Raw genomic sequence first — 11418 nt, forward strand, 5'->3', positions numbered from 1 at the left:
CCATCGCCCACAAACGGACATCTCGGAGTCGAGCGACGAATGCAGCAATAAAATATATATTTCCAATTGTTTATATTTCTGTAATTTACAGGTTCTGCATCAGGGAGCAGTGGTTCAAGATGGCGTCATACTGGATGGCAACCGAAGAATATCTCCTTTACAGCAACCCCTGGGCCACTGAATGCCGCTGCCCATCTGGAGTCTGAGGAGCCAGCTGACTTCCTGCAGCTGTTTATCACGGATGATCTTCTGCAGCACATCACGGATGCCACCAATCGCTTGTGCGTGCACGTGCACGTGCGTGTCCCTTCCACTCTAGCATTCATGCATACTTTTTTTTTTGTGTGATATAAAATAAATCAGTTGCCTTGATGCAAGGGCACACAACATTTTTCACACCACATTCGTGTCTCACTCCGCTTGCCTTTGCGCAAACAGACCCGACACTTCCTCTGAGGTCTGGCTTTGCTGGTCCGTGGCAAATATGCAAGCTTGTGCTTGTCCAAAGGGTGGGCAAGCCGAATTGTTGGATCTGTTTTGTAAGGGGCCCGAGTATTTTTTCCCTGACCCACAGCACCCTCAACATTTACTTCCGTCATGATGCGTGGCTTTGATGTCCATGTGCCTGCAACATTCATCAGAAACTTCAGAAGGGAGCGTGCCTTGTCTGGGTGTCTGGCTTTAAAAATAACATCAGCATTGAACATGCTCAATGGAAATAAATAAGCAACAAATTTTTTTGGCCAGTTCAGGGTCCTCCGCGTAAGCTGTGTTTTTGTCCAATCTGTCCACCCCATTCATGCATGAGTTGTAAACTACAACATACTCCGGCTTCATTACGCTGATCTTCCTCCTTTCACCTTTCTTCCACACGTCAACCTTCTGCATTTGATCCTTGTGGCAGGTGGTCACCATCTTCACAATGCGCTTGTCCTGCCATGCAATCACCAACACATTGCCGTTATGGCTGACAATTCTTCCCCCTGTCCCCAAGGTGCTCTTTTTATAATTTGTGGCTCTCCTCTTTTTTTTTTCCAAGTGTGCCACACACGAGTCTTGGCCTCGAGAAGCCTTGTGCACATGTCCACCGAATTATAAAAATTGTCCATATAGAGGGTGTATCCCTGTCCGGTGAGGCGGTTAAGAAGCACTGACTAAATGTTGGTACAAGCCTCCCCTTTGTATGGCTGCAAATTGAAACAGTAGCCTGTTTCAGAGACACACAGTATGTATGCTTTTATGCCATATTTGACTGTTTTTTGTGGGTTGTAAAACCGAAAGGAATGCCCCCCCCCACTTCATTATCCCCTCATCTATACAAATGTCTTTGTTCGGTTGGTACAGTGTCTTGCATTTGTCCAGCAGGTAATTGAGCACCTGATTGACCCTGTACAGTCTCTCAGGTGCGTCAAATGATGTTGCCATATTGAAATGGAGGAACCTCAAAATGTTTTGATATCGGTTCCTTGCCATTGTCTGACCAAAAATAGGGTTTGTATGTAATTGATGTACAGAACAGTACATCACAAGGGTTGTTTTTTTTTTCACAAATCCTGTGATGAAACTGAGCCAGAAAAATAATTTTAGTTCCGCAACAGTAGTTGGTCTCCATCGCATTTTTTTGCGGTGAAGAACACTGGGGTTAGTGTAAAAAAAATTGTCTGCGAAGCGATTGGTGGCATCCGCCATGTGCTGCAGAAGCTCATCTGTGATAAACAGCTGCAGGAAGTCAGCTGGCTCCTCAGACTCCAGATGTGCAGCAGCATTCAGTGGCCCAGGGATTGCTGTAAGGGGGATGTTCTTTGGTTGCCATCCAGTTTGATGCCATCTTGAATGAGAACCACTGCTTCCTGATGCACAACCTGTAAATTACAGAAATATAAACATTTGGAAATATATATTTTATTGCTGCATTTTATTGCTGGAGTGTGAAGTGTCATACTTTTATTTACCTTTCTTCACACCAAAAGCGCGAGAAGGAACTTTTTTGCTGCGGGATACACAATCTGTGAATTTTAGAAAGTATGGATGATTACCACACCATTCAGTATTGTTGCAACAGACTTGCTTCGTTACTCTCGCGTATAACTGCAAATTTGCGCTACATATTTTGCCCACAAGATGCATTATATGTACAATAATTGCATGAGCGGTAACCACATTTTCAACGGGAACTTGCGAGCACTTACCTCCTCGTTCAGGGGGGGTCTGGTGAGGATTCTCTGCTGCTTTCACTGTTGTCTGAAGGCACATACTCGTCGGACAAGTCAGGGTCCAAATCAGGTTCAAATTCATCTTCACTATTGGAAGTCTCCGGCGAAGCAATCTGTGAGCTGCGTGGGCGAAGTCGCGCACGTGAGACACGCGGTGCCTGGCGGCGGTCTTCATCGCTCGACTCCTAGGAGTCAGTTTGTGATGCAGTTGCTCTCGAATGTCGCATGGTGTCTCTGACTCTATTATTCCAGTACAAAAAAAGCATCTGTCAGACCATAAACACACTTGTTTAACTTCCATGTTTTATGCCTCCCAAGGAAGATGGATGTAAATGTCCCTTGTTAGTGTCTTGCCTTGTAAAAAGGCGGATTTGATGTCCGTTGAATTCAGCTGCCACTTGTTTTGACATATGACGGCCATGATCATCTTCAAAGACTCTGTGGCACATGTCGGTGAATCTTTGGTAAAGTCATTGGTATTTATCTCCTCGAAACCTCTTGCTGTTAGTCAGGCCTTTGGTACATCACCAGCAGCATTTTCCTTAAATGTGCACAACTACCTTGTTGAGATGCATTTTATCATCTATGATTCTGTCAAATATATTGTTTTTCTTCTAATTTAAGATTTCCTCGTGTTAAGCTGCAAAAAAAAACGTCCTCATGCACGACCAACAAATCCTTGTCGCTAGCATATGCTTACGCCTGCTCTGATGGAAATACATGTACACCGTCCGTTGCTCCAAGATTGACTGATCCTGTTGTGCCTGCATCCTCTGCAGACTAGCTGAACAGCAAGTTGTACCAGTTTTTGTGTTTTTCAGGAGCTTTTCCTGCTCTGCTCAAGACAGTTCCAGTGCAACTTTGTCCACTTTGTTTGTCTTTGTATGTGGCCACTTGGCCAGTTTTGAACTTAAGTCCTAAGATTCATCGAAGCTGCTTCCTGCATTCGGTTCTGATTCATGTGGGAGTTCTTTATTATCATCCGTACTTTGAGGTCCATTGTTCATGTGTGTCACTTTCTCATTTTCACTTTCAAATTCGCTGAGATCTGCTACTGCCGGCGTAGCTGGTGAATTTTCAACAGTGTCCATTTCTTGTTCTATGCCCCTGTCCACCACTTCTTTGGTTGAGGGATCCTCTACTTTTCTCAGTCTGGTGTGATGCACTTGCACCTATGCTCCACCGTGTCTCTCAAATACAACAGCACCATCTTGACCTATCACGACCCCTGGTCCTTTCCACTCATTACAGTCCATCATCTTATAGTAGACTGTCTCCCGTGTCATACCTGTCATCGACTGTCCGTAGATGTTTGCGCAGGGCTCTTTTGATTCTGTCTGAGCATTCAGACTCTGTAAATGCTTTTCTCATTGCATGTAGAGATGTGATGTACTGAGCTTCCCAGTAGCTCACATTTGTTTCCAGGGCTGGGGGTTGATCAATGATCACTTAGTGATTCTCAAATAGTGGTGTGATGCTGAGGGCTGTGCGTGAGACCCTGGAGAACATGTTTTTTTTGCATAGTTTTGGGACAGAAAAAGGCGATCTCAGACAACGCGAATTTGAGCTTGTCAAAACTGTTTGTGCCCCTAGTTCAGTCAGTACTGGTTTAAAAAAAGTGTCGCCCTGTCACGCAGTACTGATAAAAAAAAAGCCTCGCCTTGTCACTCGTTGACCCGGAAGTGATTTCTTTCGCCGCTACTTAAATTGCGCCGCAGCAGAACGGACTTTATTTGAACTATCTATAAGTCCGCGCACAGCAGAAGCAACAAGCTACGTGATGCCAAATAAATGATCCGCAAACAAGTAGCGTGCTAAACAAGGAAGCGAGCAAGGAGGCGCTAAGCGCGCTAATCGCTAAAATGAATTGCTTCGATGTATGCTCGACTTTTAACAGTTGTCTGACTCGAACCGCGTTTGGGTGGAGAGCCAGCAGCCATGAACAGAAATGTTGTTTGACAACCATTACGTATCTAAACATAAAATAAGACTACGGCTACGTGAGCTATTTAGCTCAGGCTGGAACTCGGAAATGGCTGACGTCATCACAACAAAGAGGTTCGACGTCAAACGTATTGTAAACATAAAAAAAACATATAGTTGTAGTTAGTATCTATACTAACTAGTATAGTATATTAGTATCTTGTGGTGTTTGTGGAAGGGCTTCACTGTTGTTATGTGGTTGTTGTTTTCAGGTTCCGATGTCTGCCACACAGTGGTCAGGACTTCAGGGCAGCCAGAGAAAATGCTCCTCGGGTTTCAGCTCAGCTGGACCAAGCTCTCCCTGTGAGTGCCTTCTGTAAGCTAGCAGGGACCGCTGCTAATTAAAGTATAGCAGATAATAGGGCTGGGCGATGCAATATATTTCACAATATACATGTTATTAAAATAAATTATCCAGAGATGAGATAAAATAAATAAATAAAAATCTGGAAGCAGACCCTAGTATACTGCTGTCAGCAGAGGCTACATTATATGTTCGATTTGTGCCAGAATTACAAGTGCCTAAGAGGACATTTAAAGCACAAAAGTGTGTTTTCAGTGCACATTTCTGTGAACCTAACCATCAAAGATGACCTGCCTAACCAGCACAGCCTCAATGCAACTTTTTAAATAAGCGTATATTGGATATACTATATAACTTGTTGCTCCCACTCTCTGTGAGTTACATTTTATAGGAAAGTAAAAATTTCCTCTGACATACTGTTATGAGCTTGCTAAAAAAGTCCAAGTATCTCTACAAGGATGTTGTTTTTTATTGTTTTAATATTTATGCACTCGAAGAAAGTATTAGCATTTTCATTGCGCTGCTCCAGGGGCAAGGATGTTAACAACATTGCACATAATACTACATTACAGTGTACTCAACAATGCAGTCTATATTCCTTAACTCACTCACCGAGTAAATAAAATGGATCTTTGACGTCTTTAACCGTCAATGGCAGTAATTTTTTAAAAAATTTTTTTTATTACTAGCAGATATTTTAAATGGTATTTTCTTAGGTGGTAGATGGGTGATTTTATTTTTGTTTAATGAATTTAAAGACCAAGTGTGAAGTAAACTTGACCACCCGTATTTTGAGTAATAAATCTATTTTACTCATGTTATTTTTTTTTTTTTTTTAACGCAAACATCCTAGATTCATAGTCGGACCCATAGCAACGTCCTAGCAACAAAAATGCTTTTGTTCTGCAATTTCCGGTATTCTTTGGGAATGACATTCACAGAACGATGAGTCACCAGTAGGGATGTAAAGATTAATCTAAAATCGATTTGATATCGATTTTTGTCAACTCAAGCCATTCTCTCATGTCTGTGCTGTGAATAAGCTGCATACGCATTGTTGATTGTCGAGTGAGCAGCTCAACTGCCATTGTTGTTGCGTTGTTCGGCGAAATCTCTCGGTGCTGTGTGGGGGTGCGTTGTTCGCATTTCTGGGAAGCATCGATTTAAGTGGCCAAGATGAGAAAAAATGCGGCACAAAAATGGACCAATTTTGTTATGGCAAAGAGAGGGAATTTCAATCCAGTGTCGACGAGTTCTTTGTCACAAGAACTTTGAAGATCTCTGTTCTCTCAATCGTCCGTATGATAAAGGGTTCGCAAAATTGTAGGGTTTGTCGCTTTGCAGAATCTCACTTTGGCAAAACGATTATTTTGTCAAATATACCAAATAATTTTTTTCATGCTTTATTATTTGTATTATGTGGAATTACTTTACTTGTGACACACAAAGATTTAATTTGGCATTTTTTGAACTGTTATAATTGTTTTTAATTTTATCTTTAATCATTGTAATTGTTTTTCCGATTTTGAAGAGATAAAAAAAATTAAATATGAATAAACGGATATGAAATACATTTGTGATTTGACCAGCCCTACTAAGTTAAAAAGACGTTTATTTAATCTTTGAATTAACAATTTCATTTGAATTTTTCAGTTATGTTGACCTCGTATTAAAGGTTAAATATATCCATTCATCCATTGTACAAATGTCCGCCTGAGGTTACACTTACTTATAATTTGAACTCCTTGTTGATGCCTCTTTGCTGATAGATGCTCCACCTCAGACAGCCATTCCCGCCACTTCACCACTGCCTCCTGGCACTCCACGGCAGATAGTGCGCGGTCAATGGACTAAGGACTTCAGCTTGTTTGAAGAGTACAAACTGCGGCGCAACGAGCAACGCCGGCGAAGCCTCAATCGACGGCGAGAGCTGGAAAAAACGCTGCCTCAGCCTCTGCTGGCCGATTTGGTGAGTGAATGGTTTCTTTATCTCGTATGTTAGAAGTCATTTTCGAACTTCAAGTCAAGGCACATTTAAGGCATATAAAGAAAAGCCTTTAAATCACTACAGAGTCTTTTGGGGTTGGGTTTTTAGTACTTCTGTCATTTTTACATGCATATCTATTATATAAGTGCCAATGTTAATGTCAATCAAGTTCCCCTTTAAAATTGTACTATGCAAATCAAAAGCCATTTATCAATAACACTCAGAACCGCCACCGGCTTCTCTGGGCGTCAGCACACCTAAGATAGACTGGTAAAAGTGGGAAAGTGTTCTGTGTCTATATACTGTGTATTTTTGCATGCTTTTTATGAATGTCTGCTGCTAATGTTATACATTAACGGCTACATTATGCCGCCGCCTCTGTGTGATCTATATTTTTGCTGCTGTAACACTGCAAATTTCCCCATTGTGGGACTATTAAAGGACATCTTTATCTTTATATTTTATTTATCTGAGATGCTATGGGGCTGTGTTAGCGCCAATTGCATGGGTAACTTGCACATCTCTGAAGGCACCATTAATGCTGAAAAGTAGGGATGTACAGATTAATCGAAAATCGATTTAATATTGATATAAACTGCTCAAAATGTGCATCAATATGAAAAAAATAAAAGAATCGATTCGCAAAGCCATGTTAACCAAAGCTGTTCTCTCATGTCTGTGCTGTAAACTAGCGACATACGCGCAATTACTTAGACTAAAACTTTGATAACATATAAACGAGCATTTATAAAGGAAACATGTTGCGGATGACATTCGGATTAATTTGCGCTAAGAACTGTCGTGTCTGAAAGCTATCTGTAGTTAGCACGCACAGGCTAACGTGTGCCTCTGATGGAAGGTCGCACGTGATGTCCTGTTGTGGTACGCTAACAAAATGTGGCGGCATTAGTCAGCAAACTCACGTGTATTAAAAACCAAAACCTAAAATTTAGATAAGTGTGATTGACATCAAAACAGCAAGAGCACAAGTGCTTACTTGTGACCACTTATCACGTGTTGCGTTTATGAAGTCGGAAATTTAACCACCCAAAGTATAACATGACGCATTTGGCACAAGCCATTAATGGTAACACCCAACAAAAAAAGGTTGTTAAAATATACAAATTTTTAGTTCTAAAAAATATTGAAAAACATTGGTTATATGTGTTGATTTAGGAACAATTGTGTTTTGCCGAGCGATGTTATCTCCGAGTTTTTTGATATGCATCACGCTTGAGATTTCTCTCTCTCTTCCTTTCTCCCTCTCTCATCTCACATACCACATTTTGAATGTGCTGTTGACATTGTACATTCTTGAGAAGTAAAACAAAACGTTTTGTATTCAGGTTAAATAAAAACTAAATTTAAATTGAAAATTAGTATCTATCGGTAGTTTTACAATAAAAGTGCAACTCTGTATAGTTTTTCGTTCCATTCAAAATGCACAAAACATTTACACGCTTGCACTAAACATCAATGCGTGATTTCATAACTGAGTCGTTTCGCCATGCTGGGTAATTAGCCCAGCGATGGCTAGTCAGTTGGTGGGGCTGCCACCTTACAGCATGCTGACATGCTGCGAAGCCCTGACATACATCAGGAACTTCGAGCGGAACTACTCATTTGTGTCTTCCCAGCGCTGTGTGCCCCAGAGGTTACAGGCTCCCCATGCACCGAGCCCAGGCAAGCACTGGGTAGGTTTATTCATCGCCTTTATTGACCTCAAAGCTGCCTTTGACACTGTGGACCACGGGTCCCTCTGGAACATCTTCAAGTCTCTCCGAGTAGCACCCAAGATCACTGCACTCTTCAAGCAAATGTACCAGGGTGCAGAAAGTTGTGTACATGTGAACAGCCAAGACTCCAAGTGGTTTCCCATCAACAGCAGCGTGAGGCAGGCCTGTGTGGCCGCTCCTGAACTCTTTAACTGCGTCATCGACCACCTGATGTCTAGAGTATGTGAGCGGATCCCTGGGGTACCTCTTGACAACTACATCCTTAAAGACCTCAAGTATGCTGACGACACAACCTTGTTCGGCGAAACTGCAGAGCAGCTTTGTGAGGCCCTCACTGTGTTCGACGAGTAGTCAAAAAAGCTCGGACTTAGGATAAACTGGCCCAAGACCAAACTCATCCATGTTGGCGATGGACCCGACCCACCACCATTCTTGTTTGACGGCACCCCTGTCCACTTTGTCTCCACCTTCAAATATATGTGCTCGACAGTGACCAACAATGGAAACCTCAAAACAGAGATCGACCGACGTCGTGCCCTCGCAGCCTCAGTCATGCAGAGCCTGTGGATGCCACTGTGACATCTCCCGGGAGACAAAGCTCAGAGTATATTATGCTGGAGTCTCTGTCCTCCTATATGGCTCTGAGACCTGGTCGCTAACACCCTAGCGTCCAGGCTCGACGACTTCGACACCCGGGACCTCAGGAGGATCGAAGGCATCATGTGAAGAATGCACATTACAAACCAGACGTTAAGGAAGAAAACCCAACTGCCGTCAGCCTCCCGCCTCGCAGCAATGCGTGAGTATGCTGGTATGGCCACCTTATACGCCTGCCAGCAGAGCACCCAACATACAGCATCCATGCCTTCAATCCCCAGCAAGCTGGCTGAAGACGACCACGGGGTGCCCCTAGCACCCGCTGGCTGAACGTGATAGCCCAGGGTCTTAAGGCCTGCAATGTGACCCTGGCACAAGCTCAACACCTTGGCCACAGTTGACCCAAATGGCGAAACCTGGTTGCCACAGTTGGCTCTACGCGCTCAGTGCAAGAGGACTAAAGAAAAAGAAAGACTAAACATCAATGCGTATTTTGTTTGTGGATCGCTGCAACATCACAGAGAGACAAGTGTTGCAGAAAAAATTAAAATATCGAATCGAAACCGGAAACTGAAAATCGAAAATGTAAACGAATCGGGGCTTGAGTGAATTGTTACATCCCTACTGAAAAGTAAATACATTTTTGGAGAAACATATGCTGCCATCCAAGCAACATCTTTTTCATGGACGCCCTTGCTTGCAAGACAATGCCAAACCATATTCTGCTCGTTAAAACGTTGTGATTCGTCGTAAGTGTGCGGGTGAATGGCCTGCCTGCAGTCCAGACCTGTCTCCCATTGAAAATGTGTGGCTCATCTTGAAGCGTAAAATACGACGACTAAGTTGAAGAGCTTAAGCTGTACAGCAAACAAGAATGGGAAAGAATTCCACCTACAAAGCTTGGTGGTGCTTTCATAATGCTTACAAGATTATAAATAGTACCCGCCAGTGTTCGCTCATTACCTACCTACAGGCTTCTACAATACCTGATGATTGCTTATTGCACATGCGATTGGGAATCACTGTTAGTCAACTATTTTTATTTATTTATTATCTTGTAAAAGGTTGTTGTTGTTGTTGTTAGGTACGGGAGCGGCGAGAAAAGACCAGACTCAGGGTGGCCCGATGGCGGGCAAAGCGGAAACTGCAGGCTTGTCTCAACCAGGCTCAGGTCAGTGGTGATGCCCTCGCCCTGTACAAGATGGCATCAGCCAGGGCTGACACACGGCATCCTTTGCCAGTAATACAGAAACAGTACTACTTTCATTCTTATAACAAAGAGCATGCTCATTTCCAGACTCAAGGTGGCGCTGTGGCTCTTTCCCAGGATAGTTTCCCTGTCAGAGGTCCTCAGTGACACAAAAGATCTTGTGGTAAGATGAGCCCCTAGATGTAATTGTCAAATTCAATTGCAGTGGTGCAATCTGTATCTCACACGCAATTATATGAATCAAAGCTGCAAGCTCAACTTTCAACTTAAAATTGTTTATTTATTTATTGTTTTTGATAGTTTTCCCCGCCCTCTTTAAACACGCGACTAGACATGACATCTGCCAGCTAGAGATTGCGCTACATTATGATTTGTTGACAGACCAAATGTAGAGAGTGCAGTTAAACTTCCCATGTCCCTATATAACAAGTATTGTGTGGAAAACCTAACCACTTACATAACAATCACTTTATTTGTTTTTTATAATTTTTATGGCTATTTCTTTCCAAATTGTGGCAAGATTTCGTGGGCCACACAAAATGAAATGGGTTTGGCCTGTTGGCCTTGAGTTTTAATCCTGAAGCCTTTTTTTTCTTTTTTTGTTTTTTTTTTTTTGTTTTTTTACGGCAAATCCTCCAAATAATAGAATCTGAATAAGAACTACATTTTCAATTATTTTTGGATTGCACTATATTTATTTTCAACTTCAGCTTGATACTCAAATGGCTGACTTCCTGACACCCAGAAAGGAAGTTTACCTGGATTAAAGCTTTTGAAATTTTGAGTTTGCCTAAAATTTTGGTTTGGAGTCTGCTTTAGATTTTTATCATGTCTTTATCATGTTTATTAAAACATGTTAATTCTTATGCGTTGTCCTGTTCTCGTGATGTCAAAATATGAACGACATGATGAGGAGGAGTGTTTAAACACCTATTCTGATTGGTTGAGTCATGGATCAAACATTTTGTCCATTTTGCAGGTACAGCAAGTTGTGCAAAAACTACTAAAAGCTTCAAACGTTTAATATGTATCGGCATTTCAAAAGCTCAGAGGTCAAATTAAATTCACCTGTAGGTTCGTCCTAAAAGTTCAACTTTTATAATCTCTGTCTGCTGTTTTCAGCATTTGCTTCTAGTCCTCTCTACAACGTTGTCATCTCTCCAGTCACGAACTGCCCATTCGTCACGCCGTCGTCCTCCCTGTTCCTTAGGCCCAACCTGTCCGCACAGGTTGATCAACACGCATTGATGTCACCGTTGCATTTGTCTGCATCCTTTCCACAAGGTAACGTATTGCACCAGAACATGTCTCTGATGGACGCCAACGTCGATTCATGAGAATCCAGGCTGAGCTATCATTGTTTACTTGGCAATGGCACCTTGGCCACC

At 42.3% G+C, this 11418-nt stretch overlaps 1 protein-coding gene across 2 annotated transcripts in view; it reads left to right on the plus strand.

Annotated features, from left to right (window-relative positions):
- Window positions 1-11418, plus strand: part of LOC148323120 (uncharacterized) — a 24030-nt gene extending 12612 nt beyond the window's left edge. Inside the window, exons 6-10 of one of the 2 annotated variants that reach the window (XM_088315110.1) lie at window positions 4409-4499; window positions 6270-6469; window positions 9905-9991; window positions 10118-10193; window positions 11153-11300. In XM_088315110.1, coding sequence (XP_088171236.1) covers window positions 4409-4499; window positions 6270-6469; window positions 9905-9991; window positions 10118-10177 — 438 coding nt within the window. In that variant the 3' untranslated portion in view covers window positions 10178-10193; window positions 11153-11300. Of the gene's footprint in view, window positions 1-4408; window positions 4500-6269; window positions 6470-9904; window positions 9992-10117; window positions 10194-11152 lie in introns of both variants that reach the window. The other variant, XM_088315109.1, reaches the window with a different exon arrangement.

Source organism: Idiotropiscis lumnitzeri, chromosome 14 (genome assembly GCF_059441095.1).
Source record: "Idiotropiscis lumnitzeri isolate Australia: NSW breed Sydney's pygmy pipehorse chromosome 14, RoL_Ilum_1.0, whole genome shotgun sequence".
Taxonomy (NCBI): Eukaryota; Metazoa; Chordata; class Actinopteri; order Syngnathiformes; family Syngnathidae; genus Idiotropiscis; species Idiotropiscis lumnitzeri.